We start from the raw sequence: 26,781 nt of genomic DNA on the forward strand, positions 1-26,781 counted from the left end.
TACAGCTTTCTTTTTCAGGGGAAGATAAAAAGAGAGCGATTCTTATTCAGAAAGCATCTCTGCAGCAGGATATTTGATGGAGAAGATAATTCTGTGTCTTTGTGCTTTGGTCGATTACTCTCATTAAAGAACAGAATAACAACAAAAACAATGCTCTTATCAAATAATTTCTCTATTTCACCAGGAGGACAATATCCCCTGAACTAATGGATTGCTTTGTATTTACAAAAAAGGCAGGGAGTCGCCATATGTGGTCATATGTGCCAACGTCAAGCTGGCACGGATAAAAAAAGAAGAAGATGAAGAGAGGCTTACTGACAAAGACGGAGAATTTAATAATGCAGTTCCTTTAGTGGAGGGATAGGAGGTTTCAAAGGGATGAAGAACAGACTTTTCTTTGCCTCTTGTTTGTTTATGCAATATTTATCCTCTTTTGTGCCTTTGTCATAACATTGTATTTCCCCTCAGAGGAAGAAAGAAAACATAAGGGAGAAACGTGAGGGATTAGAGACGACTGCACACAAAACAAGCATAATCTGTCCTCCATCACACAAATATTTATACACAAAAATGCCACAACATCATGAAAACCTCTACAACATGTAAATGCATATGGTGGTGTGTCCAAAAGTCAGAGCCCGCAATAAAAATGTGGGTTTCGAAATTTAATTTGTTGTGAAATTAAGGGAAAGTTTTAGGATTATGAGAAATGTAAAAAATAAAATAAAAAAATAAAAAAATAAAAAAAAAGAAACAGATCATTATTAAATAGTTTGTGATTACAAATATACATGAATGAATAAATAAAAACAATATTTTACATTTTTTTTCTTTTGGCTATTTCTCTCTGTAATTCATAAACAAACAATGCATGAATGAATAAACAAATAAATAAATATTCTCTGATTTTTTTTCTCTATTTCTCTTATTTTTGTAAGTTTAGCTCTGTAATTAATAAACAAGCAAGAAATAATAACACTTTATAATAATGTTCTATTTGTTTACATTATCTAACATGAAATAACAATGAAAAATACTTCTAAAGTATTTATTATTAGTTCATGTTAATTTCAACATTTACTAATAAATTCTAAAATCAGAAGTTGTATCTGTTAATATCATTTAACAGACCTGAGCCAATTTCGGCTAACAATAAACAGTTGACTAACATTTACAAAGATTAATTAACACTGTAACAAATGATTTGCTCATTGTTAGTTCATATAAGTCAATGCATTAACCACTGTTAAGTTAACTAATGAGACCTTATTGTAAAGTGTTATTAACTGACTAACTAAATAAATACGAAATATGAAGACCTATAGGTTTTACCATGTTTATTAAGCTGTTTTCTATACTGTACGTAGTTATTTTTTAGCTTTTACAATCCTTGTGTGGACATTTGGTGTAATGTAGGCAACACCTGACCCAAAGCTGTGAGTTTGTCTGTGTGTCAGCCAGTTCTCTCTCCAAGAACGGTGAGTCAGGCGTTCAGCACACACAGCGTCTCGCAAACCACACCTCACTCTATCTTCTCTCTATCTCTCCACCAGCTGTCTCCCTTAGTCCCCATGCCTCCTCATTTCCTCTCTCCTCACTCCTCTTTTTCTCTTTCCCTTCATCATCCCTCTGTCACTCACACATAGGAGCGAGTGGGTGTTGGACCGGTTTGTAAAAAACCACCGGCAGATGCCCTGTTGAGCAAAGGGTTCTGAGGTCTCTGCTTCTCTATCTCTTTCTCTCTCACACACACACACGCACGCACACAGATCCCCAGAGCCATGAAAAAGCTTCATGTCTTTCTCTCTTCTTCTGTTCCAGAGTTCAGTGTCTCACTTGAAATCATACCTGCCAACAGAAGCCTGCACTGCGGGGGGACCTTACCGTAATTATTATTTTTAGCTTGTTTTGGAGTATTTTGTAACTTCCTTTACAATTTCCGTTACTATATATATATATATATATATATATATATACAAATAAGTGGACTCCACCCACCGTTTCATCAAGCCAATCAGATAACGGCCCGACCAATCTGAGCTGACCAATCGTACCACCTTCTCGCTACAGCCAATCACGACACCAAGCCTTCTCACGCATTATCATTATCCAATCTGGTTAGCTACTTAAATGCCATTAACAAATGGATGACTCAAATTTTCTCAATCTCAATCAAGATTAGACGGAAGCTATTCTTATTTTCACCCCTAATATTTAAAAAAAAAAAAAAAACATCTGCAGCTATCTATCCCAGGCTATTTCACTGCAAGGTCAGCTGAAGTGAGAAATCTAGGTGTAATATTTGATCCTACTCTTCACATATTAAAAATATTACCAGAACATCTTTCTTCCATCTTAAAAGCATCTCCAAACTTCGCCCCTCCCTCAACTCATCTGCAGCAGAAACACTTAAAGACGCATTTATTACATCGAGGCTTGACTACTGCAATGCTTCACGGCATCCCGGAGAAAACCTTAAATAGGCTGCAGTATTTCAAAAATTCTGCCGCAAGATAACTCATCCGTACCAGCTCCTGGGATCATATTACTCCTATCCTTCAGCAGTTGCATTGGCTTCCTGTCCATTACTGCATTCATTATAAAATCTTTCTCCTCATTTATAAATTCCTACATAATGGCCCCATTCAGATCTCCTCATTCTCTTAGCAGTCCCCATATCTCGGCTTCGCTCCATGGGTGACAGCATGGCAGGTCCTAAACTGTGGACTGTCCTGCCGCTTGAGATGCGCCAAAGCACAAGTGTATCCATTTTTAAAACGACGTTTCTTTTTAGATTAGCTTTCCTGTCAGCCTCTTGATTTCGATACAGTCTTTTTATCTTTGCTTTATTTTATTTTCCCTGTTTTTATTAGTCTTTTTCAATATTTAGTTTTCACCTTGTGCTCCTGTATGCTCTTTGAGGGTGTTTATATTTCTTTTTTTCCTGCATTTCGGTATTTTATGGACTTTTGTATGTAGTCTCTTGTCCCTATCTGATTGTACTGTTCGTACTATCATTGAATTCAATTATGAATGTAGCTGCATTTTGATTTAGTAATTCTTTGTATTTCCCTGATATTACCATGTCCTTGGGTACATTGAAAGGCGCTATTCTAAATAAAATGTGTTATTATTATAAGACACCATTCATCAAATTCATAGCAAACATGCATCTCTACAGTGTCATGAAATATTGAACATGTTTCACAGAGAGACATCTTTGGCCATGTTCACATTCGTGGAAATCATCTGAGATAAATCTCCCTTGCCTGGAAAAAATAAAAAAAAATAAATCACCTCTCCTCTGCTTTCTTGAAGCTCTGAATATTTCTACCAACTCAGTCCATCACTATAATATGAAAACCCTTGAGAGGTGACATCGGAGAATGTGAAAATGTACCATTTTCTCCACTCTCATTTTTTTTTTTTGTTGCTGCACTGCACTGGCTCCCAGTTGAAAGGTTACAGGAAATGCCCTTCCATTGGCCTAATTGCGTCTTACCTGTCTCACATCTCTTTCCAGTAAAGCCATGCTGGCAGACGCAGGTATCTGGAGTGACGCATGAACCTCCGTTGAGACACTGGCCCTCACAGAGCGCTGCACACATTTAAACACAACACACACATTTCAGCAGGGCTTCACCATACAAATGAAAAACAGGCTGAGCTAATGCATGTGTGCATTGTAGCCATGCAAACAATACTGATTTCCAGTGTTGGGGAAAGTTACTTTTTAAAGTAATGCATTAAGATTGTGTGTTACTCACTAAAAAGTAAATGCATTACTTTTTATGGAAAGTAACGTGTTATTTTTTGCTTTACTTTTTGTCACTTGCAAGGGTGGGTTTGCTTGTTTGTTATTTGATAACAACAACAACAAAAAATCAATTTCTGGCAATGTAAAGTTCCTTTCTCACCAGAAATGAAATGAATAAGCTCACACCGGTACAGTAGAGAAAAAGAATATATTATGTTTGTTTAAATAAAATATCTTAATATCTACTATAATTAGTCTATAGTTTTAATTTTTTTTTATTGTTTTATTTGCTTAGTTTTTTTTTTAATTTCAGTTTTATTAATGAAAAGATACTTTGTTTTAATTACATTTGTTCAAATTAAAATTAACATATATTTATATTAGCATAGCATTTAAATGTTTTCATATACAATATTTATATAAATAATTACATTTGTAATTGGAAATATTATATAGGCTGATGTAATATTAGTACAGTGTGAAGTTCAGATGTTTGTGCTTACCTCCGCAGATGGTCCCGTTACCGACGTACCCTGGTTTACAGGAGCAACTGTGTCCACCAACCGTATTGAAGCAAAGAGCGTTTTCGTCACAGGTATTCAGTCCACGCACACACTCATCGTGCTCTGAAAACACAAGGGGAGTGTGCGTCAGTGTGTTACTGCACAATTTCCTCAAACTTTTTCCACTGTCCTTGCAGCTGTTACTCTTGGAGGGAAAACAGTTCCATCTCATAGATAAAAAACAGGCAGAAGGAGAGAGAGAGAGACTCAGAAAGAAAGAATAAAATCACTGAAAGGGGAAGGAGTCGGATGTGGATGAGCACGATGTTTAGGGAATAACTGACACTATTGTGCAAAAATAATATGCCACAGTCTTTGCTGAAGGTTATCTGCGCATTTGAGAATGATTTCGCTATCTGGACAAAAGCAAAGGCTCAAAACCCTAAAAAATGCATATAGTTTATTATATTAAATAAATAAATAATATCATTTAAACTATAATTTTCCATAACAAATCTCCCCGAACATAAACTATGGCTCTTTTCCAGTTTGATTCTTTAGGTTTTTTGGTTAGCTTGCAAACCCTAACCAAGAACGATAACTATAAAGATAACTATAACTATATTAGCGTCCACACCAGTGCACAATATTGTTCTGTTTATTCTAAGAGTGCGCTAAAGTTTGATGTCCACTGCTTTAAATGCCCATGTCCTGATTCTGATTGGCTGGAAAAAAATCATTCTGAAAGAGAATCTCTGCGCCGTTATCATTGCAGTTATGTTGTGGACTATTCTTTTATATGAATTATTTTTAGAACTATATCTTTATCATTATCCCTGGCACGAATGGGCCTTCAGGCTGTTTTATGGTGTTGTTCAATTAAGACTTCAATGTAAATGCTCTTTTTGTATAAATGATGCAGGCTCAAATTTAGCTTGAACTGTTCTATCCTTCCATCCTCATTACATTTTGCAGTGTAAAATGGCAATTACATGTTTTAAGTCAGACTGCAGTGAACAGGGACACTGGTAAAACCCTTCAGCGAATCTGAGATGACTAAATTACTGGACTAAAACCCTGATTTACAATAAAGATATCAAAGCAGTCCATTTATTGTTTAAAAAAACAGGGTTCAACAGTTCAGTAATAACAATGAAAAATCGTTCTTGAATCTTGAATTGAACTTGATCATGAAACATTCAGCAATCATCTCACAATTTTACAGTCTTACAATGACCTTCAGGTAACCCCAAGCCTTTGCCCAGACTGCTTGAAATGCCAATGAATGTTTCTATGCTTCAGAGACTCATTAATATTTCTGTTTGGGACAAAATGTTCCCAAAGCAGCCAGGAGTTCATATTCCCAATTCATATGAATTTATAAAAATGACCTACCCCTGACCCCACCCCTAAACCTAACCGTCACTGGGGTTTAGACAAATCATACGAATTTGTACAAATTCATATGAATCACTCGTACGAGTTGGTCGTGAGTTCAAAAAACAGTGGTGAATCTTCAGTGAACCTCATAACAACAACACTGTCATTTTATAAGACCAAACATCCATTGTTCATACTTTACATTATTTGTGGAGCTTAAATTGAACTGTAGCTTTTAAACGATTTTTCTTTTTCTCACTGTAAGACCAAAAAGAACAATTTTGGTCCAATACCAGCTCCATTGGCTTCCCTGATGCACTCCCTGTTTACCTCAATCATTGATATTACAGTCATGCCAGCATTTGACTGAGATGAATCCCTCACTGTGGACGTGTTTGTGTGGTCTGTCTGATGTCTCATCTGCGTTGACTCATCTGCCTATGACGGCTAAAGTGACATCAATTATCCCCCTAATTATTCATTAAAAGGCTCTTCTCTCCTTCTCTCACACATTCATTTAATTTCTAGCTTCCAGATGGGCAGATCTGTCAGCCACCACCAGGTGGAAAATAGAGAATGTTCTCTCTGCTTCTCAGGCATACACTATCCATCCATCCATCCATCCATCCATCCATCCATCCATCCATCCATCCATCCATCCATCCATCCATCCATCCATCCATCCATCCATCCATCCATCCATCCATCCATCCATCCATCCATCCATCCATCCATCCATCCATCCATCCCTAATCGTGTAAAGCCCGCCCCAACGTTTCTGACAGGTGCCGCGATTTTGACGGATTGGAAATGGGCTTGAATGAGCTCTTTGCCAGACTAACTTTCAGAGCACATCTAAATTTGCTGGAAGTTGTTTGGGTTTTCCCAGGCTACCATCCTCAGAGTTTACTTCTCTTCTATTTTATCTCCCAAAATCCTAGTGTTTACACCTGTCTGTTTTTTTCTTCATTACGTGTTACTTTTCATCTCCGCAAATTCCTTCCAGTGAAGTGAAATTGCTTAATCAACTTTAGTCATAAATCTTACAACACAGATCTTTAAATCGCACTCATTAAAATATCATTAAACCATCTCATTAAAATGCATTTTGACTGATGAATGATGCTGATTGGTTGGGTGTTTTTATGCTGCGGTTCCTCATCAATGAACATCCCAGGATGCATTTACAGCTGAATTAAGGATCGTTCAACAACATAAACGCAGATCACATATTCAGTCTGAATGCTGCTTCTTTTCAGATCGAACAGAGAGATAAAACCATATGCCTCTTCTCAAGTATGCAACAAAATCGCTTTTGGAAGAGATGTATCTTTGTGTTTGTACATAAAACGGATGGTACATCCAAAAATTAGAATCATTTACTCATCCTCATCTTTCAAAAACCTGTATGACTTGTTTATTCCCAACCAATCCACATTCACTGCAGGTAAAAGAACAGCGTGAACATTCTTCAAAACATCTCCTTTTGTTTTCCATGAAGCAAAGTCACACGGATTTGGAATGACATGATGAATGTCAAAGTGAACTAAATAGAAACTAAACAAAGGTGAAATCTCTCTGATCTTTGAAGAAACATTTACACTGACATCTAGGTCCAGAACAAATGCATAAATGAGCTGATTGGAGACTAAAATCCTTTTAAGCTTAACATCTACTGACTGCTCTAGAGGATCTAATGAGGAATTGTGTGAGAGACACAAAAAGAAAGGAAAGAGGAACTCCACCATGTTCATTGTCAATCCCATTTACTCTTTTTTGAAACAATAAATGCTATCTAATAACTGGTAATGTTCCTGTAACTGACAAAACCTCTTATCATGCCAAGTTTGTTCATTGCAAAGCAAAGGATGCAATTAGTAAATATCAGTGAGCCGATCATGAAGGCAAGACAGAGCAATAATGAACAGATATGGAAATAGTGGAGCACAATTAAAATTATTACAGTAATTTAAACAACGTCTGATGTTTTAAATTAAAATAAGATCGGCTGATTAAAAGTGCTCTCCTTTTATATCAGGTAAAGTCTATTCCAGCTTCAAATTAAATGAATTCCAGTTTCAGCTGACGTGACTGTAGCCTGCAGATTATCTCAAAAAAAAATCCCACAGGCAAAATATGCAATATATTTCTCTGTGTGACTGCATGAATAATTGAAAATAATAATGTTTTGCCATCAGAACGCCAGCCTCACTGAGACTCTAAGTAAGAACAGAAGCAGATGCACAGCTTTGAGCCAATCAACAACAGACGCACGGCTTTCAACCAATCATCACTGGGCTAGAGATCCAGAGGGAAGAATGAGAGATTAAACGTATAGAGTTAAACTGATAACTGCTGTGAGTAATGATTTTATTAGATTAAAGAATCAGGGCTGAGCATTTGAATTAAAAGGCATCTCTCACCTGTGCGTTTTGAGAAGAAGACAGAAAAAACGCAGATGAACAAACGAAATCTGAATTCTATGATTCTAGAATAGAGTTTTAGCCTTTGAAAGGTCATTGTGAAAACCATTTATTTTATATCCCTTTCTACGACCAAAAATTGGTCACAGGCATATTTAACATTATAACTGACTCGACACCTCCAAATGTGTTTAGGTTTCCTCCTCAACCTCTGAGTATGCAGCTTTGCTTGAAGAAAGCAATGAAAAGCAAGCAAGGTTGAAGCTTGCTCCATAGTGCGCTTGTGCTTTCATAAATCAAGCCCTTTATATTACAAACCAACAACATGCAGCATTTAAATAAACAGAGTTCAGAAAACTTGATGGCGAGGTCAGTGTAATGCAGACTACTTGAAAATAATTTCAATAAATAATAAAAATGCAGCTGGCCTTGATTACTTATGAGATAATCAGCAGAAAGAAAACATATCTAGAATAGTTTCCAAAATAAAAGCTGAATTGTTGTAGGCCACGATGCACCTTACAGCCCAGGTGCAATTTGTTTTTTATGCTTTTTTGTATTTATTGTGACAGAAACCTTCCTGGACTCTGTTGTAGTTAATTGAGTTTTAAAGTAGGTCACCGAAGGACTAAGACTCGTGTAGCTGTTCCCTTGAACCGTGTTTCGCTTCCTTATCCTGTGCTCCTGAAGAGATTTAATTGCTTTTTTAAGTTAAAGATCAGGAACACGTACCATCTGTACTTTCCACCAGTGAAAACTTTCTCATATGCTGCCTTTCTTAAACTTTTTGTTTCATTCTTGTTCTTCCTCTATTGCACGCATTGTTAAAACAATGTTAAAAAAGGCTTGATAAGATGCATAAAACATGTAAGTAACTTAGAATTTGAATTGTTTATATTTATAATTAAATCAAACAACTTTATTTTTTTACGTATATTAAAATGTCAAAAATAGCACAAAAATTTACTAAAATTTACTAAAATTTACTGCATTTGCTACTAAATTTACACTAAACACAACATAGCAGAACTGGCTCTTAACAGGTATAACAAAAACAAAAAGTGATCAGTTCGCCAGAGCAAAAATGTAAATGTTAAACGTACCTTACCAAATGATTTTATGGGGTCTTTAAAAACATTTGACATTTTAATGACCAGACACATTAAGCCATGGTGAGCCATCTCCAATAATCAATTATATATCCCTGGCAAAACACACACACACACACACACGAAATGTTCTCTGTACTCACCTGTGCAGGAGTAATCATCAATACGGACGTAGCCGGTGTGACAGACACACATAAAAGAGCCGGGAGTGTTCATACACATCGTATTCTCCCTGCAGTAATGTTTCCCCTCTGCACACTCATCGATATCTGCAAACCATAGCAGAACACAAAACACTCAGTACCATGACCTGAACACAACACAACACCGTTTTCAAAACATTTGGGAAGAAGCTTTGCCAAGAAACCCCATTCACACACACTGCAGCTGTGATCAATTAACAGCATTTGTCAAGGGTGCTGGAAGATCCACTCATTACATCATGAGCGAATACTGTTCACACTGCTGCAGGAAACCACTAAGACTGTAAAATAACAGGAACACCAACACCATGTTTGAATGTTTCAAAGAATATTTAAGGGAAAGCACAAAAAAGATGACATTATTTAATCAAGCTTTTGTCGCCTCCATTTTGTTGACTCCTTGTCTTCCATGGAACAAAACAATTGAACACACTTTTCATAATAGCTGAAGGTTAAGCATTTAAAATTTTGTGCATCTGCCTGAAGGTTTGATGACACAAAGAAGATAAATACATCTAAAGAGTTAAAGGTTTGAATAACTTCTGAAAATAATTTACAGTACTCAGTCCTTAAAGGGATAGTTCACCCAACAATGAAAATTCTGTAAGACATTCATCATCTTCGGAACACAAATTAAGATATTTTTGATTCAATCTGAGAGCTGGATCACTCCTCCATGGGCTCCTCCTAGTGACGAGAACTTTTTGTGCGCAAAAAAAAAACAAACGAAAATAATAACTTTATTCAACTATTAATTTCCTTCTCTGTGGGCGTCGAGATTTCATGTAGTGAAAGGCAACACTTCTGGGTTTTACGTCACATGCATCACACACATGACCAGCGTCGGCCAATAGTGAGCCTACCAACGCAGAAGCTTTGCGCAATATCACTACGTGAAATGTCGAGGCCCAGAGAGGAGGAAATGAATAGTTGAATAAAGTCGTTATTTTTGTTTTTTGTTTTTTTGCACACAAATGTATTCTCGTCGCTTGATAAACTTAAGATTGAGCCACTGTAGTCACTCAGACTACAGCCAGCCAGTTTCAATTCCTCAAGAAGCCCATGGACTAGTATGCAGGAGTGATCCAGCTCTCAGATTTAATCAAACATATCTTAAGTTGTGTTCCGAAGATGAATAAAAGTCTTACGGGGTTGGAACAACATGAGGGTGAGTACTGACAGAATTTTCATTTTTGTGTGAACTAAACCTATAAACTGCATTAACGCAGAACACTTCTAGACCTTTTACTTTCAGTCCCTATCCTCCACCTCCTTCACTTTCTCAGCCTCCAGTTTTTTCTCTTACACTTACACGCTCTTGTCCTTCAGTCCACCCACTCTCTCCTCCTCAAGAAGACTTTATATAATATTTCTCACATTTACTTTCTTCTAAACCAACCAATCTAGACAGAACAAAATCATGTTCTTAACCAGCATTTTGTCTCTTTCTACAAATATGCTTAAAACAAGATATATTTAATAAAGAAACATATCCATCCAAATGCCATCCATCCACCCATCCATACATACATCCACCACACCACTCCATCCATTGCACCCACCCACTACATCCAACCAACTGACCAACCAATCACCCATCCATCCAACCAGTCAATCAACCAACTAAACCATCCATCCATGCACCCAACCAACCAATCATCAATGCATCCATATATCCATCATCCAAACCATCCATCATCATCCAACCAACCAATCCTCCATGCATCCATCCATATAAAAAATAAATAAGATAAACAATACAAAAACAAGAGACAGTATATTCTCTGAAAACAATTCTTAATTACAAACACAGAGTCATAGCAACCACTTTTGAGAAACTTTTGAAATGCCACTTTTGTTTACCAGTTGCTTCAGCCATTGACTGATAAAGTCAAGCTTCCTTTTTTTAAGATAGCATTTCAGGGAATCTGTAAACAAACTGGAAGTTCATCAGAGCAATATGTTTGCCGTAACAGTAAATAGTGAAGGAAAATTCTCCAAAGTCTTATCTGTCCCAGTGTGTCTACTATGTGGGATTCAGAGGCTAAACTGAGGAGGAAAAAAAACTCCCTCATCACTTCTGTAATTGAAAATATAATGCTTTTTTCAGGCGGTTTTGTTCTAGAAGATATGAAATCCCAAATTAATAATTAAAGTTTTTTTTTTTTCAGAGCCACATTGCCACTGGTATTATCCATTTGCCTGAGGCCGCTGCAAACTACAGACTTCAACAGTACGTGGACTGTTAAATTTGCTGAATTTCACACACACACACTAACAAGACACCATTGTGTGTTCCAATGTTGAATCACTTTTATTATATGTATGTATATATATATATATATATATATATACCAAATGGTAAAGAAGTCCAACAGTGCTTAACAAAAAGTGCTATTATGACTCAGCAGGTCTTCCCAGATACAGTATGTCTCAGTTTTCATCAAGCCATACTAATATCTTGCCTTGTAGAAACATACTGTAACAACTGTGTTGTGTAAATTCGGGCATTTCTGGTAACCAAAAGTTCTTCTAATATCACCCCCCCCCCCCCCCCCCCCCAAATTGTCCATTGATTGTCTATGCCGGAGGTGTCGTACTCCGAATCACAGTGACAAAGGTCACATTAAGTAAGACAAAGCAAGTTGTTCACCTAAGGTAAAACAAAAAAACAGACATTGGTCTTTTGTGTGGAAAGAAATATCCATCACATACTCGCTGGGCTGCCGTGTATGTTTAGACAAGGGTACATCCTATTAAAAGCCAGTGAGCCACAGGAATCCCTCTTCACATCTGTACACACACTCGCACAGCATGAACTCCAGGATTTAAAATGCATTAATTACAGCTGTAAGGATAATAGTGGTGCTGAAATATTCATTCAGCGAGACGCTAAGTAATCACCAGTCAACAGCTTTCATCGGCAACTCCTCCTGTGATTGCAGGCAATTTAGTGATTTGTGAATGCCTTGTTATTCGCTTATACAAAACAGAAATTTTAAGCAAGCAAATATGTGGTGGGGTTGTCTGTGGGAGTTTGAATACCTTGGCAGTAGGCGCTGTCGTCCCTGAGAGCATGATATCCCTCTTTACAGCTGCAGCAAGCTCCTGCCTCTAGGTTAATGCAGTCCGAATTCTCCACACAATTTTGGTTGTGACCATCAGCACAGAAATCATGCCCTGGGAATGAAATAAAGTAGAAGTGCTATGCAATGCCTAAATCTGACATTTATAATTGATGGATTATAAATTACACTTTTCCCCCATGTGTTGACAAATTTTCAGCTCATACTAATAGATGAAAAACTATACAGTACATTCATTTATTGTTCACCTACTCCTGGCTAATTGGCATGAAATACCATGTTGGGACGTTTTGGGACATGGCATGTCCAGCGGTGTGACAGGCTATACACCATCTAAAACCATTTTAAACAGCATTTTGCTAATTGTTTTATAATTGTTAATAAATGACTTCTTAATGGGGTTTTAATTGGTCTATTTTACTTGTTTTCCAACAAACATCCTTAAAATCAGCTTACTAAGCCTATTAAGCCTTATTTTAATAGATTGTATCTTAAATGTAACTCTACATGTGTCTATTGCACTGGTTTCATTAGTTTTTAATCAGTTTAGTCCGAAAACTATAAAAGTAAAGAACAACGATATCTTGTGCAGTGTTGCATATCAAATAAATTGATTAGATATTTTAACTTGAAAATTTGAGGGAATTTTTTTTTTTGCAGTGTTTATCTCAAATTAATAGAAAGAATGCATTGATTATTTGTACTTTGAAACAAAAAAAAAATCACACCACAAGATTCTTTAAAAAAAATAGTGAAACATTGAATAAACTGAACGACATCATGATGGAACAAATAGTGCTTTTGCCAACAAAAAGCAAAAAAAAAAAAACATAAAAATTACTATGCGTCTCACATTACAAAATTGTTCAAAAATGTTACTGCACACTGTGGCTCGATCTGTGAACTGAGAGATGCGGTAAAGTCAAGAATTGCCCTTTGAAGCATCACTGGTACACTGGGGTGTTATAAGTGTGTGGTGATAATGTGTGTGTGGTGATGTGTGTGAAGACTGGAAAAGATGTTTGCTGTCATGCACAGTCATGGCTTGGTGTTAAGCACAAATCAAGTTTGTGTGTACAGTGGTCAAAGGTGGCTGGCCTTAATATGACTCCAATCAGTGGAGTGTATGTGTGTTGGTTCTGTGTGTGTGAGTGTGTCGCACCTCTGCACACTTTGCAGCAGCGGTCTGTGAGTGTGATCTGCTCTGACTCTGGGCAGTTCAGCTCTGGACAAGTTGTCATCTCAACCCTACGCATACTTCGATCCTGCAAACACAAAAATAAGCCTTTATTCAATTACTCTTGCAAGTCAAACATCCAGGTTAAAATAGCTGCTAGTTAAGATGCAAGTTTCTGAGCCTGAATTCAAATCCTTGAATTCATTCTCACAAACAGACCCAGACTTTATTCAAATTCAGATTCTGCCTGAATTCAAATTCAGAATCAGACCCAGATAGAATTAAAAATTCAGATTCAAAAGCTACTTGGCATTCTTCTAATTCATAACCAGACTCGTGCAAAATTCAAATCCAGCCTGAATTGTACAGAAATTCTGCCTGGAATTCAAATTAAATACCAGAACCAGATCGACTTAAATATCGAACCCAGATTTCATGTACCCATTGTGTGTTTATTTATGATATATTATGATTGATCATGCTTTCATCTACAAATAAGAGTGCAGTGGTCACAGCTCCAATTAACACATCCAACTCCCTTACACAATTCAGAAGATTTCTCCAAAAATGAGTGCAAAAAAAGGGGTGAGATTCTGGTTTGGGCCTGCTGAAAACCTTCTGACCGTCGGCCTGCACTTACCCTGCATTCAAACAGCAGACAGTTTCCCTCAGAGTCGTGTACGCTCTTACGATCACCTTCCACGTACACTCTTCCTCTGAACAGACACACGGCTAAAGACGGAAAGATATAAAGAGAAAAAGAAGAAGAAAACCAGGAACACGCATGAAATTATGAGGATAGAGACAAAACAAAGAGCTTTAGAGCGCAAACCAGTAAAGCATCGATTGAACAAGCATGTTAGATTACGCCAACCAGAGCGCAGTGTTAAATAAAGCTCTGGTCATCAGTCAAACTGCTATTAGCTTCTCAACATTAGCTCTGCTCACTCAAACACAACATGCTGCACACTGGCCTTGAATTATTAATGATACCAGAGAACGTGTGTGACAGCGTTGTGTGTGTGTTGACATTCGAATTTGTGGCAGCGGTAACCTAGCAACACAGGGATGTGGTCAGTTTGTCATCAAGACCGCAGCATGATTATATAAAAGATTTCGGGTGGAGAAAGATAGTGAGGTGAGAATCGAGAAGATGGAGAGATAAAGGAGCAAACATGAGACAAAAGGAGAGAGAGAGAGGAAAAGTTGTACAATGATATGCAGCTCTATAGATGCGTGCCCTTATTTTGTGTGTGTGTGTGTGTGTGTGTACTCACGCTGGCACACTTTACAGCATTCTCCATGCATGTAGATTGGAGCTGTATCAGGAGGGCACTGAGGGGGTGGGCAGAAAATACTCTCACACTCCACTGTACCATTCTGCAGGTGGAACACACACACACCACCATCATCATCTTCGTCAATAAAACAGCTTCACAATCACATGATTCAGCAAAATAAGTTAAGAGAATCAGACATTTCATGAGTGATGCAAGACTAAAACAAATCCCAGGAAATATACTTCAGCCATTAACACCAGACAGAAGGATATTCACATCACCAAATGGAAAGAAGCATACATGGAGGGAGACGCACAGGTTAATGTAAAGCTACGTCTTAGTTGGTGCTTATTTTGGCAAAAGCCGAATACAAATCAGCATGAAGTTTTAACATCTACTCTCGTGTAATGGAAGTCAGCCATTTTTCCATGCAATTTTTTCTGAGACTTTTTTCTCAGAATTGAGATATAATCTCGCTATCTTGCATGTCATGAAAAAGGTCAGAATTGTGAAAATTAAACTTGCGATTGTGAGGAAAAAGTCAAAAATATTGACAATTCTGAAAAGTATCAATTTTGTTTTTTTGTTTTTCCATTTCATGGTGGATACAAGCTTCTATATTACAGAGCCCCGGCTTAAAGGGACATGGTGATGTTAAAAAAAGATAGAAAACTTGTATATTTCAATACTATAATGCATTTTCTACAAAAACTTTATGATGGAAATAAAGTAGGAAAAATTGTATTTTTTAATTTCTTGTGGAACGTAATTGTTTTGCTAAAAAAAAAAAGCAGATGAGCGAACACAAACTTATGGGGCGAACGTAATACATTTGTAAGAGAATGCAAAAGTTTTGTAAGAGCATTAAAATCATTGATTTTTTTTCCATTACCATGTTTCCTTAGGGTACAGAAAAATAATGCTTCCCACACGTAGTAGTCACATCATAGCTTTTTTCCATCATTTGCACAGTCATCCATGTCTCAAATAGCCAACTATCAATGAACAAGAATCTAGTTGCTCTGTCACTGAAAATCATTGCAATTGTAAACACCCTTGAGTTTGTAGTTTGGATAAGCATCTCTTGTTTAAAATCCCAAACTCATGAGTTTCATGAGCTAAATTCATGAGCTTACTGAGCATGTGCAGTTTCTGCATCCATCTATCCAAGCATCATCATCCCGGTATATCTCTCCGTTCAGGGTACACGTCCTCTCACAGTAACATCCATCCAAGTACTTCATCTTCTCTTCGGCAAGTGCCAACTACAGCACAATAAAGACACAAGGAAGAAGAGAGGCCATGACTGAATGATGAATCAATATAGCGGGAGGCGATTAAAAAAAAAGAAGAGCAAGCAAAAAAGAAATGTTAGAAGGAGAGGGAAATAAGAGTTTTATGATAAAGGCAGCATTTGTGGTGTTCACAAAGGACATCAAACAGACCATAGCAAATAAAAACTAGTGACATTTAACACAAACCAAAAAAATTAGATTGAACGAAAAAGTCAATGCTTTTGTGTTCCCACAAGAAACTTTGCGTTGGCTCACAAAATGTTTGCGTTCTCCAGAGAAACTTTGTATTTACATGCAAAGAACTCTTGCGAGCAAACACAAAGTTTCTCAGGAGAACGCAACATTTTTCGAGGGAAAGCAAAGGCATTAAAATATGTTTTTTTTCCTCCCATCTCATATTTTTTCCATCACCATGTCCCTCTAGGGGCTCCGTACACTACAAACCTTGTGTAGTAGAAAGAAATTAAGCAAGTCCCAATAAAATTAAAATTAAAAGTACCGGAAATATATATCTTTTTTTTTTTTTCGCTCTAACCCTCAAAACATAACCAAAACTCATTTAAAGCCCAAGTTAACCCTAACAGACCTCCCCCTTTTGTCATTTAGAAAATTCCCATCTCAAATGAAGGATTTAGTCCCTACAATTATTTTGCATTAGCTCAGTAAAATTAAATAAATCGATCAAGCAGAACAATCTGTTTTTGAAGTCAGGCTACTCAAATACTACACATTTTAACTTGCCTTGTTTGATGTTTTAGCTAAAATATCCTGAAGTTCCATGATCTTCTGAACCAGCCCATGGAAATCATTACAAGTGGGACAAGCTGCAAAAGTGGTGAACGTGCATTAATGGCATTTCCAGACCAGTGAGTAAACAAAGTGCATATTTTTTTCTGTGCCGTCTACAGAGAGCATGCACTTACTACGATTGAGATCTGGGCACTGGACGATGTATCCATGGGGTACGACTACCAACTGAACATCTTGCATCACTCCCTGACAGAAAGATATTGCAGAAAGCAAGTCAGAACGATGTAGACAGGACTAATGTACAACTTTTACGGCCAATTTTCAATGTGCAAGGCAATGTTGTACCCTGAAGAATCCATGGGCGTCATTTCTTTGACCAAGCCAGATGTTTGTTCCTCTAGGAAAGTCCATAGATGGGGTCTCCATAATCCTTTCGTAAATTCTCAAAGCAAGCACAAATAAAAAGCAATGAGTGAACACTGATAAGCACGAATACAAGGCATTCAAATCCATCTCTGTTGGTCCTTTTATTTTCAAGCCATTCACCTGTTACAGTCAATATGGAGCACCACTTGGGTGGCACTGAATGCCAGGGAGATTTTGTGCCAGTGTCCATCTGCCAGACTATAGGGGAAGACCTCTTTCTGCTGCCGCTGGTCTGAGGTTTGGAAGAAGAGACGGATCTCATTACGCAGACCGCTGCTCTCTACCTCCAGAAACCTGAGAAGGAAGCCAAGTCATAATCATGAATCTAAAATCTTAGAAGAACTCTGGGAAATGACTGCTGTCATAGCTCTTATGTTTCCATGCACAATACTTGTGCAGATTAAGCTGCCAATTGGTTGTTATTAAATTCTGGAATGTGGAAAAGCAGCAGGGAAAAAAAATGGAGCTATGTGTGAGTTCTGAATGAGGACGAGCAGTGATCCATGAATCTCTTGGCCTGTACTCTGAGTGCTGACCTTAAAGATGTGGTAGAATCAATACTGTGTGTGTTTAAGAAATGTCAGTGGACACTCTAATCAGAAATGTTACAGACATTCCATCGGGAGAAGAGATTATGTGTTCCTCTGAGAAACAGTCAATTAAAATAGAAAAAAAAAATAAAAAATAGAAAGAGGGTTTTACTGGAGCAAAAGCCTATGGATGGATGGATGGATACCTCTGTTCTCCATAGTGGATGGACAGCAGCACTCCTGAGCTGAATTTCTCCTGTTTGAGGGTCAGTAGAAGAGTGAACTCTGTTCTTCCTCTCAACCTCTGAAGAATACTCTCTGCTGCCTTGAGGGAAGCTCTTGCATTCCTTGATGAGCCTGATGGAGAGAGTGACAGAAAAGGAGAGAAAAACAATACATTCAAAACATGATATATATAACACAAAACAGATAGGACAGATGAAAATGTTTGATCCATCCATCTTGAATAAGCAGAATATATTAGCGCGATAAATATCAAGGGGTCAAAGTTTGGCTGGTTAGAATGGTCCGGTTAACAAGGTTTCATATACTGACACTTTTGACATTTCGTCTATGTACAGATGTACATGGGCCAGAAGGCGCCTCCTAGTGGTCTAACCCTAAACCTACCCAGAACTAAACCTACCATAACCGAAACAAAGCTCTGCGCGTGTTATATTGATGCTAAAGGGTGCCATGTGCATTGGATTACGACAAAATTTCAAAAGTGTCACTATATGACGCCCCAGGATGAGAATGCGTTGAAAAAACACACCATCTGCAACTAAAAAGCAGTTTTTACCATAATGTCTATTGAGTTTTTATATTTTGTCAAAAAACAACATATAGAGTGCATGCATTTTTTTTTCATTGCTGCCTTTTCACATAACAGAGCAATATAGATAGATTAAGTGTTTAGGACAACTTCTGACAATCTTGATATCATTTTTCAGAACAATTAGTCAAATAGCATCAACAGCTCTAGGGCCTGATGTATAAACGCTGTACGCACAAAACCGGCTTATGTGCATATGTAATATTCCACGCATTTATATTTATACAAAACTTATACTAAATAAACTTCCGTCCACACAGGCCCCAAAAAAGCATTAAAAGTTTTCCGTTTTTAGTTGGTGTCGTGTAAACACATGAAATGTCAAAAGGAAGGAGGAAACACTGGGAGAGGTGATGAGTTGGCTAAGGCGGACACAGGAAGTTGACTGTCCCCTCAGGGACGAATGTTTAAATCAGTCCTGTCAAAACACATGAAATGTCTGGGTCTAGTCCTCTCAAAAGGTGTGAAAAAATGCAACACACACTCGCACACACATAAAGGCCAACTGGGGAACACTAATGTTCTGTAGCCAGTGTCAAGTAAAGCTCAAGGGAGTTGTAAGCTGCAGCCGTGAGCCTATTGTATGGCAGGAATAAAGCAGAGTTCCACCGCCTTCATTACTCAAATACACTGTGTACGACACTTACGACACTGAGCTGAAGCTAACCTGGTAACCTCAACAATCCACAGAGGATAGCACAGGCTGATCTAATGGATTCCAGGACGGTTCACATGTATCAGCATTAAATTCCTCTGGGGTAGTGCTAGGAAAACAGGTTTTTTTTTCTTTCTGACACCTCTCTGATTAATTCACATTGGATCGACATTTCGTCTCAGATGTGCCATCCTTCAATCGGGATCGCCATTGGATGGCAGCATTTAAAGGTCAAAGAAGCAGTTCCTAGCAATCTGCTTGGAAATTATGCAAATGAGCAGTAATGACTTTAAATAAATATTATGCAAAATCTATATAAAACAAATAAATGATAACACATCTGTACAGAGAGCTATATTAAAATATAAATTATTGGTTAAAAATATGTTCAGACAGAGTAAGCTAAATAAATAAAATATTTTATTTTAAATATGTAAACGATTTTTCATCTCTGAAATTCAAGTTTTCAGGCCATGAGGATATACTCACTTTTCAGCAAGGAAGGTTTTTTTTTTTTTAATAATATAATCAATGGCTCCAAGTTATCAAACACCCCAGCCCAGCTGTGCCTCAAGAGAACCAATAACTTCAATAATGATAAAAGGGAGCTCCTGGGAGCAAGATAAACACCGTGTGATGCAAATTATGTGACTCTGTCGACACTATTCTGGAAGAATTTAAATTAAAAACCTTTCAAGAAGGTTGCTGGTAAGTTTTTTTTCTAGTGATGTTGAGTATCCATGCCAGTAATAATGTGAGCAATTACATCTAAAAAGCACTTAAATTGATCAAAAGTGAGGGTACTAATGATGCAAGCACTTAAATGCGTGTCCTAACACCATTGTAATGAACAGTACCGCAATGAAAGTTTAAAGCCAATGTAAAAAAAAAAACCTCCTCATTTACAACTGATGAATTATTCACAGCCTATTATAATGACAAAACGAAAAAGTGTCTCTCCTCAAATTAACATTTGCATTAATCAGAAGACATGGGTCCATTATTCCTTGCCTCAAAGCTGTCTGACCAAGGCTTGGGACAGAAGCAATGCAGCAGATGAGAGTATTAAATGAACTGGGAGGAAAATTCTGGGTCCCACTTTATATTAAGTGGCTTTATATGTACTTACATTGAAATGAATCATTTGATAAAATTGACTTATTGTGTGCATGTTTTTTACATTGTACTTATATTTTAAAAATACCAGCACGTAATTACAGCTGTAATTAATTTATGTAATTACATCTGTAATTACACAGCTGACCCATCCCTCACTTAAACCTACCCATGCCAGCACACCTGTCCCTAACCTTACCCTTCTCACACCTCAATAGCAGCAAAAGTGATTTGCAATACAACATGAGCACAATAAGTGCATTGTACTTATTTTTCAATGTAATTAAAGCCATTTAATATAAAGTGGGACCAAATTCTGTCATTCACTCACACTATTGTCTTTTCAGTCTGCTAAACATCATCTTTTGTATCCCATAAGAAAGAAAGTCATATTGAGTGCATGGGTAAATGATGACAATTTTCATTTTTGAGTGAACTATCCCTTTAAGTCTCTGCAAAATATGTGATCGAGACACAAAGTCGAGTCATGGAATTTCAGTTGGGGAATGCAGGTTGAGTAAAACGAGTGACGTTGAGTGTTCGTCTGGTCCAGGCCGCATCCTCGGGCAGGAGAACACTTAGCTAATGTCCCTCTTGACTGCATACTCAAATAGCTGATAAATAATCTGATCCTGGCACTTAAAACACCCAGTCAGCACCAGGTCTGACGGAAGAGGTACAATTGTGCCAAACTTCTTTCTTTTATTGTTTGCTGCTGCTCTGTTCCATGATCGTGAACGATCCTGAATAATGCTAAGGTTCACACCTGAAAAGACAATGACCTGCATAATGAGCCGCATAATGAGCATTCAGGTGTGTCACTGGGTACCACAAAAAAGATTGTGGGGACTTATTTTGTATGCATGCAAATTGTATAATATCCAAGGCAAACATCTCTAGTAATGCAGGTAATTCTCATACTGTATTTTTTTAGAGAGTTTTGGAATATATCCTCTCCCCAATGTGTCACTAATTAAAAACAACAAATAATTGAATGAGAAGGCTTATATTGACCTATTAAGATGTCGCTTACATCTACCTTGTAAATATATTTTTTTGCTATTTTATTAAAAATTTTCATCAGTTACAATTTTAACAATATTTTAAGTGTAATCTTTCTTTGTAAAAATATACATTTTATCATACATATTTCAAAGTTTGAATATTGGAACAAACCAAACACTTGAGTGATTCACTGTCAATTCAATTCAATTCAAATTTATTTGTATAGCGCTTTTCACAAAACATATTGTTTCAAAGCAGCTTTACAGAAAGTGCATTTTAGAAATGTATGAGTCAAGATTAGTCTAATTCATGAATGAATCATTGAGGTTTTGTGAACTGGATCAACAGATTCATTGAAGAGAATTGACTCGGGCCATGCACTCTGCTATTTTTCTATCTTTGATAGCATATACAAAAGCCTCTACAAAAATATGCATGATGGACCACTTTTATGATACTTTTTGGGGCTTGATTTGACATTTTGGAGCTTGACAGCCTCAGTCCTCAATCACTGTCATTATATTGAGAACAGTGTCCAGGATATTCCAAAATTCACCTTTTGCAGTCCACAAAAATCATAGGGGTTTGGAACGATGAGTAAATGGTAGAATTTAAATATTTGGATGAATTATTCACCTAAATTTGCACTAAAAAAACTAAATAAATGAAATACCAAGACATATCCATCACTAATAGAATTACTCTTTCCATTTTATAAACAGTGGAGGTTTTACACACGGGGTGGCCGTGGCACATAAAAATAAATTTGATGCTTTCAACAACAGGTGAAATGAAACTTCAATCCGCATCAAGCTGCCAGTATGGTGAATTAAATTTTGTTGTGGCACCCTGGAGGGCAAATCAATGTCAGGGGTGTCCAGTGGAATCCAGGACATCCCTTTGGCTCCGCCACTGGATTCAAGATTTTGTTCATCCCGCCCACAGACACTTACTCAATGTCTGGCTACAGTGTCACAACAGCATGCTTAGCCTGGAATTATCTCTAATATCTCCCCATCCTCCCTTCTTCTCTTTTCTCCTTTCCCCTTCTTTATGAACAGCACAGCAAGGATGTCATTGACGGACATTGAAAGGTCTCTCATCTGCATTCTGCACATTTATGACCTTGTCTCGGAGCCTGTCTGTTAGATCCCAATTCCGCAATCCCACTGGCATTTACTGGAGCGCCAATCAATACTGTGGAGGTGCCACCTGCCCAAATTAGAACAAGACTATTGCTTCCACAGATATCAAATGCCTCTGCTTATCCTACTAGATTTTTTTTCTGCCAAATATGTATGCATCCTAAGTCTGTCTAATGCAGTGTGTACCTATTGTGTGTGTGTGAGTGTGTGTGACTATGGGTGTACAGTTGCACACGTAGATTGTATCCAGTATAAATACATTCCCCAGAACTGCAGTGCGGAACAGAAGTGATGACACAGATGCCGGCCAACTGCAAACCCAGAACGTTACTGCATGCATTAAAATCTGTCATCATTATAGGTCACGGGAGTGGTGACAGCATAGAGCTTAAGTGAATAAAAGGCTGCTGGTTTGGTCCTAAGGTGCTGAAAAGTGGTTGAGCCAGAAAGCAGAGAATGACCATCACCATTGTGCCCTTGAGCAAGACACTTAACCCAAACTGCTCAAAGTGGGATGTCAATCTGGATAAACAACCACCTATAAATCACTAGAGGGACACCAATGCCATAGACAGATCTACTAAAACAGCCTTCCAAATGAAAAGAATGGAATTTGATTTAATAGAACAGAACAGACAGAAAATTAGAAACACTAAACAAAGTAGAACAAAGTAGAATACAGTAGAGCAACATAGCAGAGAATAGAATAGAATCGAGTAAACTACACTAACAATAGAGTATAAAAGAACTGAATACAGCAGATCAGAATTAGAATAGATGTGGTACAGCATGGAATAGACATTGAATAGAATAGAACAAAATAGAACACAGTACAGCAGACATAGAATAGAATAGAATAGAATAGAATACACTAACAATAGAGTATAAAAAGAATTGGATACAGCAGATCAGAATTAGAATAGAATAGATGTGGAATAGTGTAGAAAAGAACAGACAAAGAATGGAAAAAAAAACTAAAATAACAGAATACAGTAGACCAGACATATGGAATAGAATAGAATCAGACACTGAATAGAATAGAATAGACTCGACAAATAATAGAATATAGTAGACATTAAACAGCATGGAATAGACATATAGAATAGAATAGAATAGAACAAAATAGAACACAGTTCAGCAGACATCGAATAAAACAGAAAAGATTCAAAAGGCGCAAGATACAGCAGAGTAGAGTAGAACAGAACAGAACAGAACAGAATAGAACAGAACAGAATAGAATAGAATAGAATAGAATAGAATAGAATAGAATAGAATAGAATAGAATAGAATAGAATAGAATAGAATAGAATAGAATAGAATAGAGCAAAGACTTAATAGTATAGAAAAGACCAAACAGAACAAAATAGAGTAATTGTCATGTTTGGTCTGTGTTTGAGTTGGTTTTCACTGTTTCTAGATCAATTTCCTTTGTTTGTGTTTATTTGTTACCATGGTTTTTGATTTACCCTCATGTGTGCCACCTGTGTCTTGTTAACTATCTTGTTATCTAGTCCCAGTGAGTCCCAGTGTATATTTAGCCCAGTGTTTGGTTCAGTTTTTGATCTCATCGCTACAGTGTGGTTGTTATGCCCAGCGTGTTTTCTATTCCTGTTACCCTGAGATAGTGTTATTTTGAGTTATTTTGTGCTTGCAAATAGATCCAGCAGTTTTATTTCCATCTACCTGTATGTTTCATTGACAGTAATAGAATAGAATGGAATAGAATGGAATAGAATGGAATGGAATGGAATAGAATAGAATAGAATAGAATAGAATAGAATAGAATAGAATAGAATAGAATAGAATAGAATAGAATAGAATAGAATAAAGAACAAATGTGACCAGAGATGAAAAACTTAATTTGAAATGCTAGAAACTGAGTTCTTTAATAACTAATCCTATTTATCATACTGTAACTCAAGAGCAATAAACAGCATCATCGTGGCATTCAGAGTGAGCCATGGAGCCAGATGTTATTCCCTTGTCTACTCTCTGTCCTCATTAACTGCATCTCCTAAATGGGATGACAATTCTTTGATGGGCAAGAACTTGCTGCTCAACACAGGAGCCTCTTTACTCCTGGGACAGATGTTTCACTGTTGGGTTTATCCATTTTTCATGAGAGATTAAGTGGGATCTGGAATTATGCCGTTCTAAACCAGCTGTCTGCCTGGCTGTTTCCTCTTACCAGATGTTGACAATGGATTCCAATTTCTCTAGATTGACGAGGCTCAGTGCGAATGCTTTTTCTGGAAAGCTGCTCTGATGTCAGTTACACTGTGACGCTTCAACAAAAGCAAAGACTCACACGCCAGATCAATTGACTTGTGAAAAGCCAGTTACTCGTACCTTCAAAAAGATATGCTCTGCTCTCATTGTGGAACCCCTGGACCTGGGAGATTCCTGCATTTGACCTCACAAGATCAAACTCCTGGAAAATGTCCACATGTAATGCTGGATCAACCCCGAAACCTGAAACTTTTAAGGAACATTATTGTCAGGAATCAGTTTATCTGATACAGACACAATTGTATAAAACAATTCAAGTCGTATTCTATTTTTTGTAGAAATACACACAAAACACCTTTTAATTACCTATTATATTTTATATTAGCTACTTCAATAAATTGCACATACTATAACATTTTTATTATTATACCTTTTAATAAGTTGTATAAATACCATAAATGTTAAATGTGATCATAATTCACTGTGTTGAATAAAAAATAAAATAAAGCAAAACCAATTGATACAGGTCCCCATCCCGTTGCTGAAATTCACAAGCAATAAGACATCTGACAAATATAAGCTTACCATAGAAAAGTCCGACAGCGCAAAGCGCAAAATAAAGTTTGAATAATCCCATTGTGAAGGAAGGGAGAAAAACGCCTATTCCATCATGTTGGTGTTCTGCTGGAGACTGAGCGAGATGCGCATCAGTGATCCAAAAAACGCATCCTCAAATTATACTTCGGCAAAACTTTAGCAAATAAACACGGGGATATAAAGCAAGAGTGAAAACTCCATGAGGCGAAAATTCAGCTTGTGGAGATGCAGTGTCCTCTTGTGAATGAGCGGTCAGTGCAGAGATGCAGGTGCGCCTGTCCTTCCTTCGCTTACGGCCGGAGAGAGAGAGAAAGAAAGAGAGAGAAAGAGAGAGAGAGCTTGAACACACGCACCTGCATGTCATAAATCCTGCCACCTGCTGGTCATGCACATGAACATGTTTAACATGACGTTCACAAAACATTTAAAGTTTGCAGATACATTACAATCGCAGACAGTATCACAATAGCTTTTATTAAAGATCTTAACATATATTATGCATTCAAATAGTTGAAAACCTATAAAGTTTCAAACAGATGGCTAGTTGATTTTAAATGTCTATTTCGGTTTTACAGTTTTTGCTGTTTCACGATTTTTCTTTTTGTTTTGTTTTACTGTTTCAACTTCGTTGAAAAGCCATAAAACACTAACGTTATTTTTTTTTTAAATTAAAGTTATAAAGATATAAAATACTGGTGTTTTAAAATAATGCTAGCCTATAATAATTATAAATCAAAACTTGTTTTTAAATGGCCTACTTTGATGATTTAACTATAATCCCTAATATGTTAACGATATAAAATGACTAATGTAGGCTAAATCAGTGGAGATTAACTGATTAAATATTCTTCAAATAAAGTCATTAAAGTTGCTTGAATAATAACTAAGACACGTTGCCATGGCATCTGCAGTGCATTTGCATATGGTGAAGGGTCAGACGGTCATGTGAGGCAGAACTGATAATTGCAGGACCAATCAAACCCGTCATGTGTTGCAGACTTGCACCCTTGACACATACTGTGTTAAAAAGGTCTGCTTTCTGAAAATGTTACAGTTGCATCTGTTATCTTTTCATGCATATGGCTGCAACACAGTTTGTGTGTGCATGTGCAGTGATAGCTAATGCATTATTAATGAATCATCTAGATGGCAAACCATCTGATTATGATCCCTCCATCGCTTATTATTTATTAGGTCACTAATAGCAATGTGCATTATATTAGTGTAAGTGTATATAAACCAGAAACCAGTGGTGAAAACAGAGAGAAAGAGAGCGAGAA

At 37.1% G+C, this 26,781-nt stretch overlaps 1 protein-coding gene across 1 annotated transcript in view; it reads right to left on the reverse strand.

The window, feature by feature from the left end:
• Positions 1 to 25,783, reverse strand: part of nell2b (neural EGFL like 2b) — a 40,720-nt gene extending 14,937 nt beyond the window's left edge. The window contains exons 1-15 of the mRNA XM_039668108.2: positions 25,490 to 25,783; positions 25,025 to 25,153; positions 18,126 to 18,276; positions 17,510 to 17,683; positions 17,309 to 17,405; positions 17,137 to 17,209; positions 16,955 to 17,037; positions 16,055 to 16,183; positions 14,916 to 15,018; positions 14,279 to 14,370; positions 13,624 to 13,726; positions 12,421 to 12,555; positions 9,316 to 9,441; positions 4,261 to 4,383; positions 3,503 to 3,598 (exon numbers count right to left, since the gene is read on the reverse strand). Coding sequence (XP_039524042.2) covers positions 3,503 to 3,598; positions 4,261 to 4,383; positions 9,316 to 9,441; positions 12,421 to 12,555; positions 13,624 to 13,726; positions 14,279 to 14,370; positions 14,916 to 15,018; positions 16,055 to 16,183; positions 16,955 to 17,037; positions 17,137 to 17,209; positions 17,309 to 17,405; positions 17,510 to 17,683; positions 18,126 to 18,276; positions 25,025 to 25,153; positions 25,490 to 25,541 — 1,666 coding nt within the window. The 5' untranslated portion in view covers positions 25,542 to 25,783. The remainder of the gene's footprint in view (positions 1 to 3,502; positions 3,599 to 4,260; positions 4,384 to 9,315; positions 9,442 to 12,420; positions 12,556 to 13,623; positions 13,727 to 14,278; positions 14,371 to 14,915; positions 15,019 to 16,054; positions 16,184 to 16,954; positions 17,038 to 17,136; positions 17,210 to 17,308; positions 17,406 to 17,509; positions 17,684 to 18,125; positions 18,277 to 25,024; positions 25,154 to 25,489) is intronic.
• Positions 25,784 to 26,781: the final 998 nt, after the last annotated feature.

The sequence above is a fragment of the Pimephales promelas genome, chromosome 24, assembly GCF_988280905.1.
Source record: "Pimephales promelas chromosome 24, fPimPro1.hap1.1, whole genome shotgun sequence".
Classification (NCBI taxonomy): domain Eukaryota; kingdom Metazoa; phylum Chordata; class Actinopteri; order Cypriniformes; family Leuciscidae; genus Pimephales; species Pimephales promelas.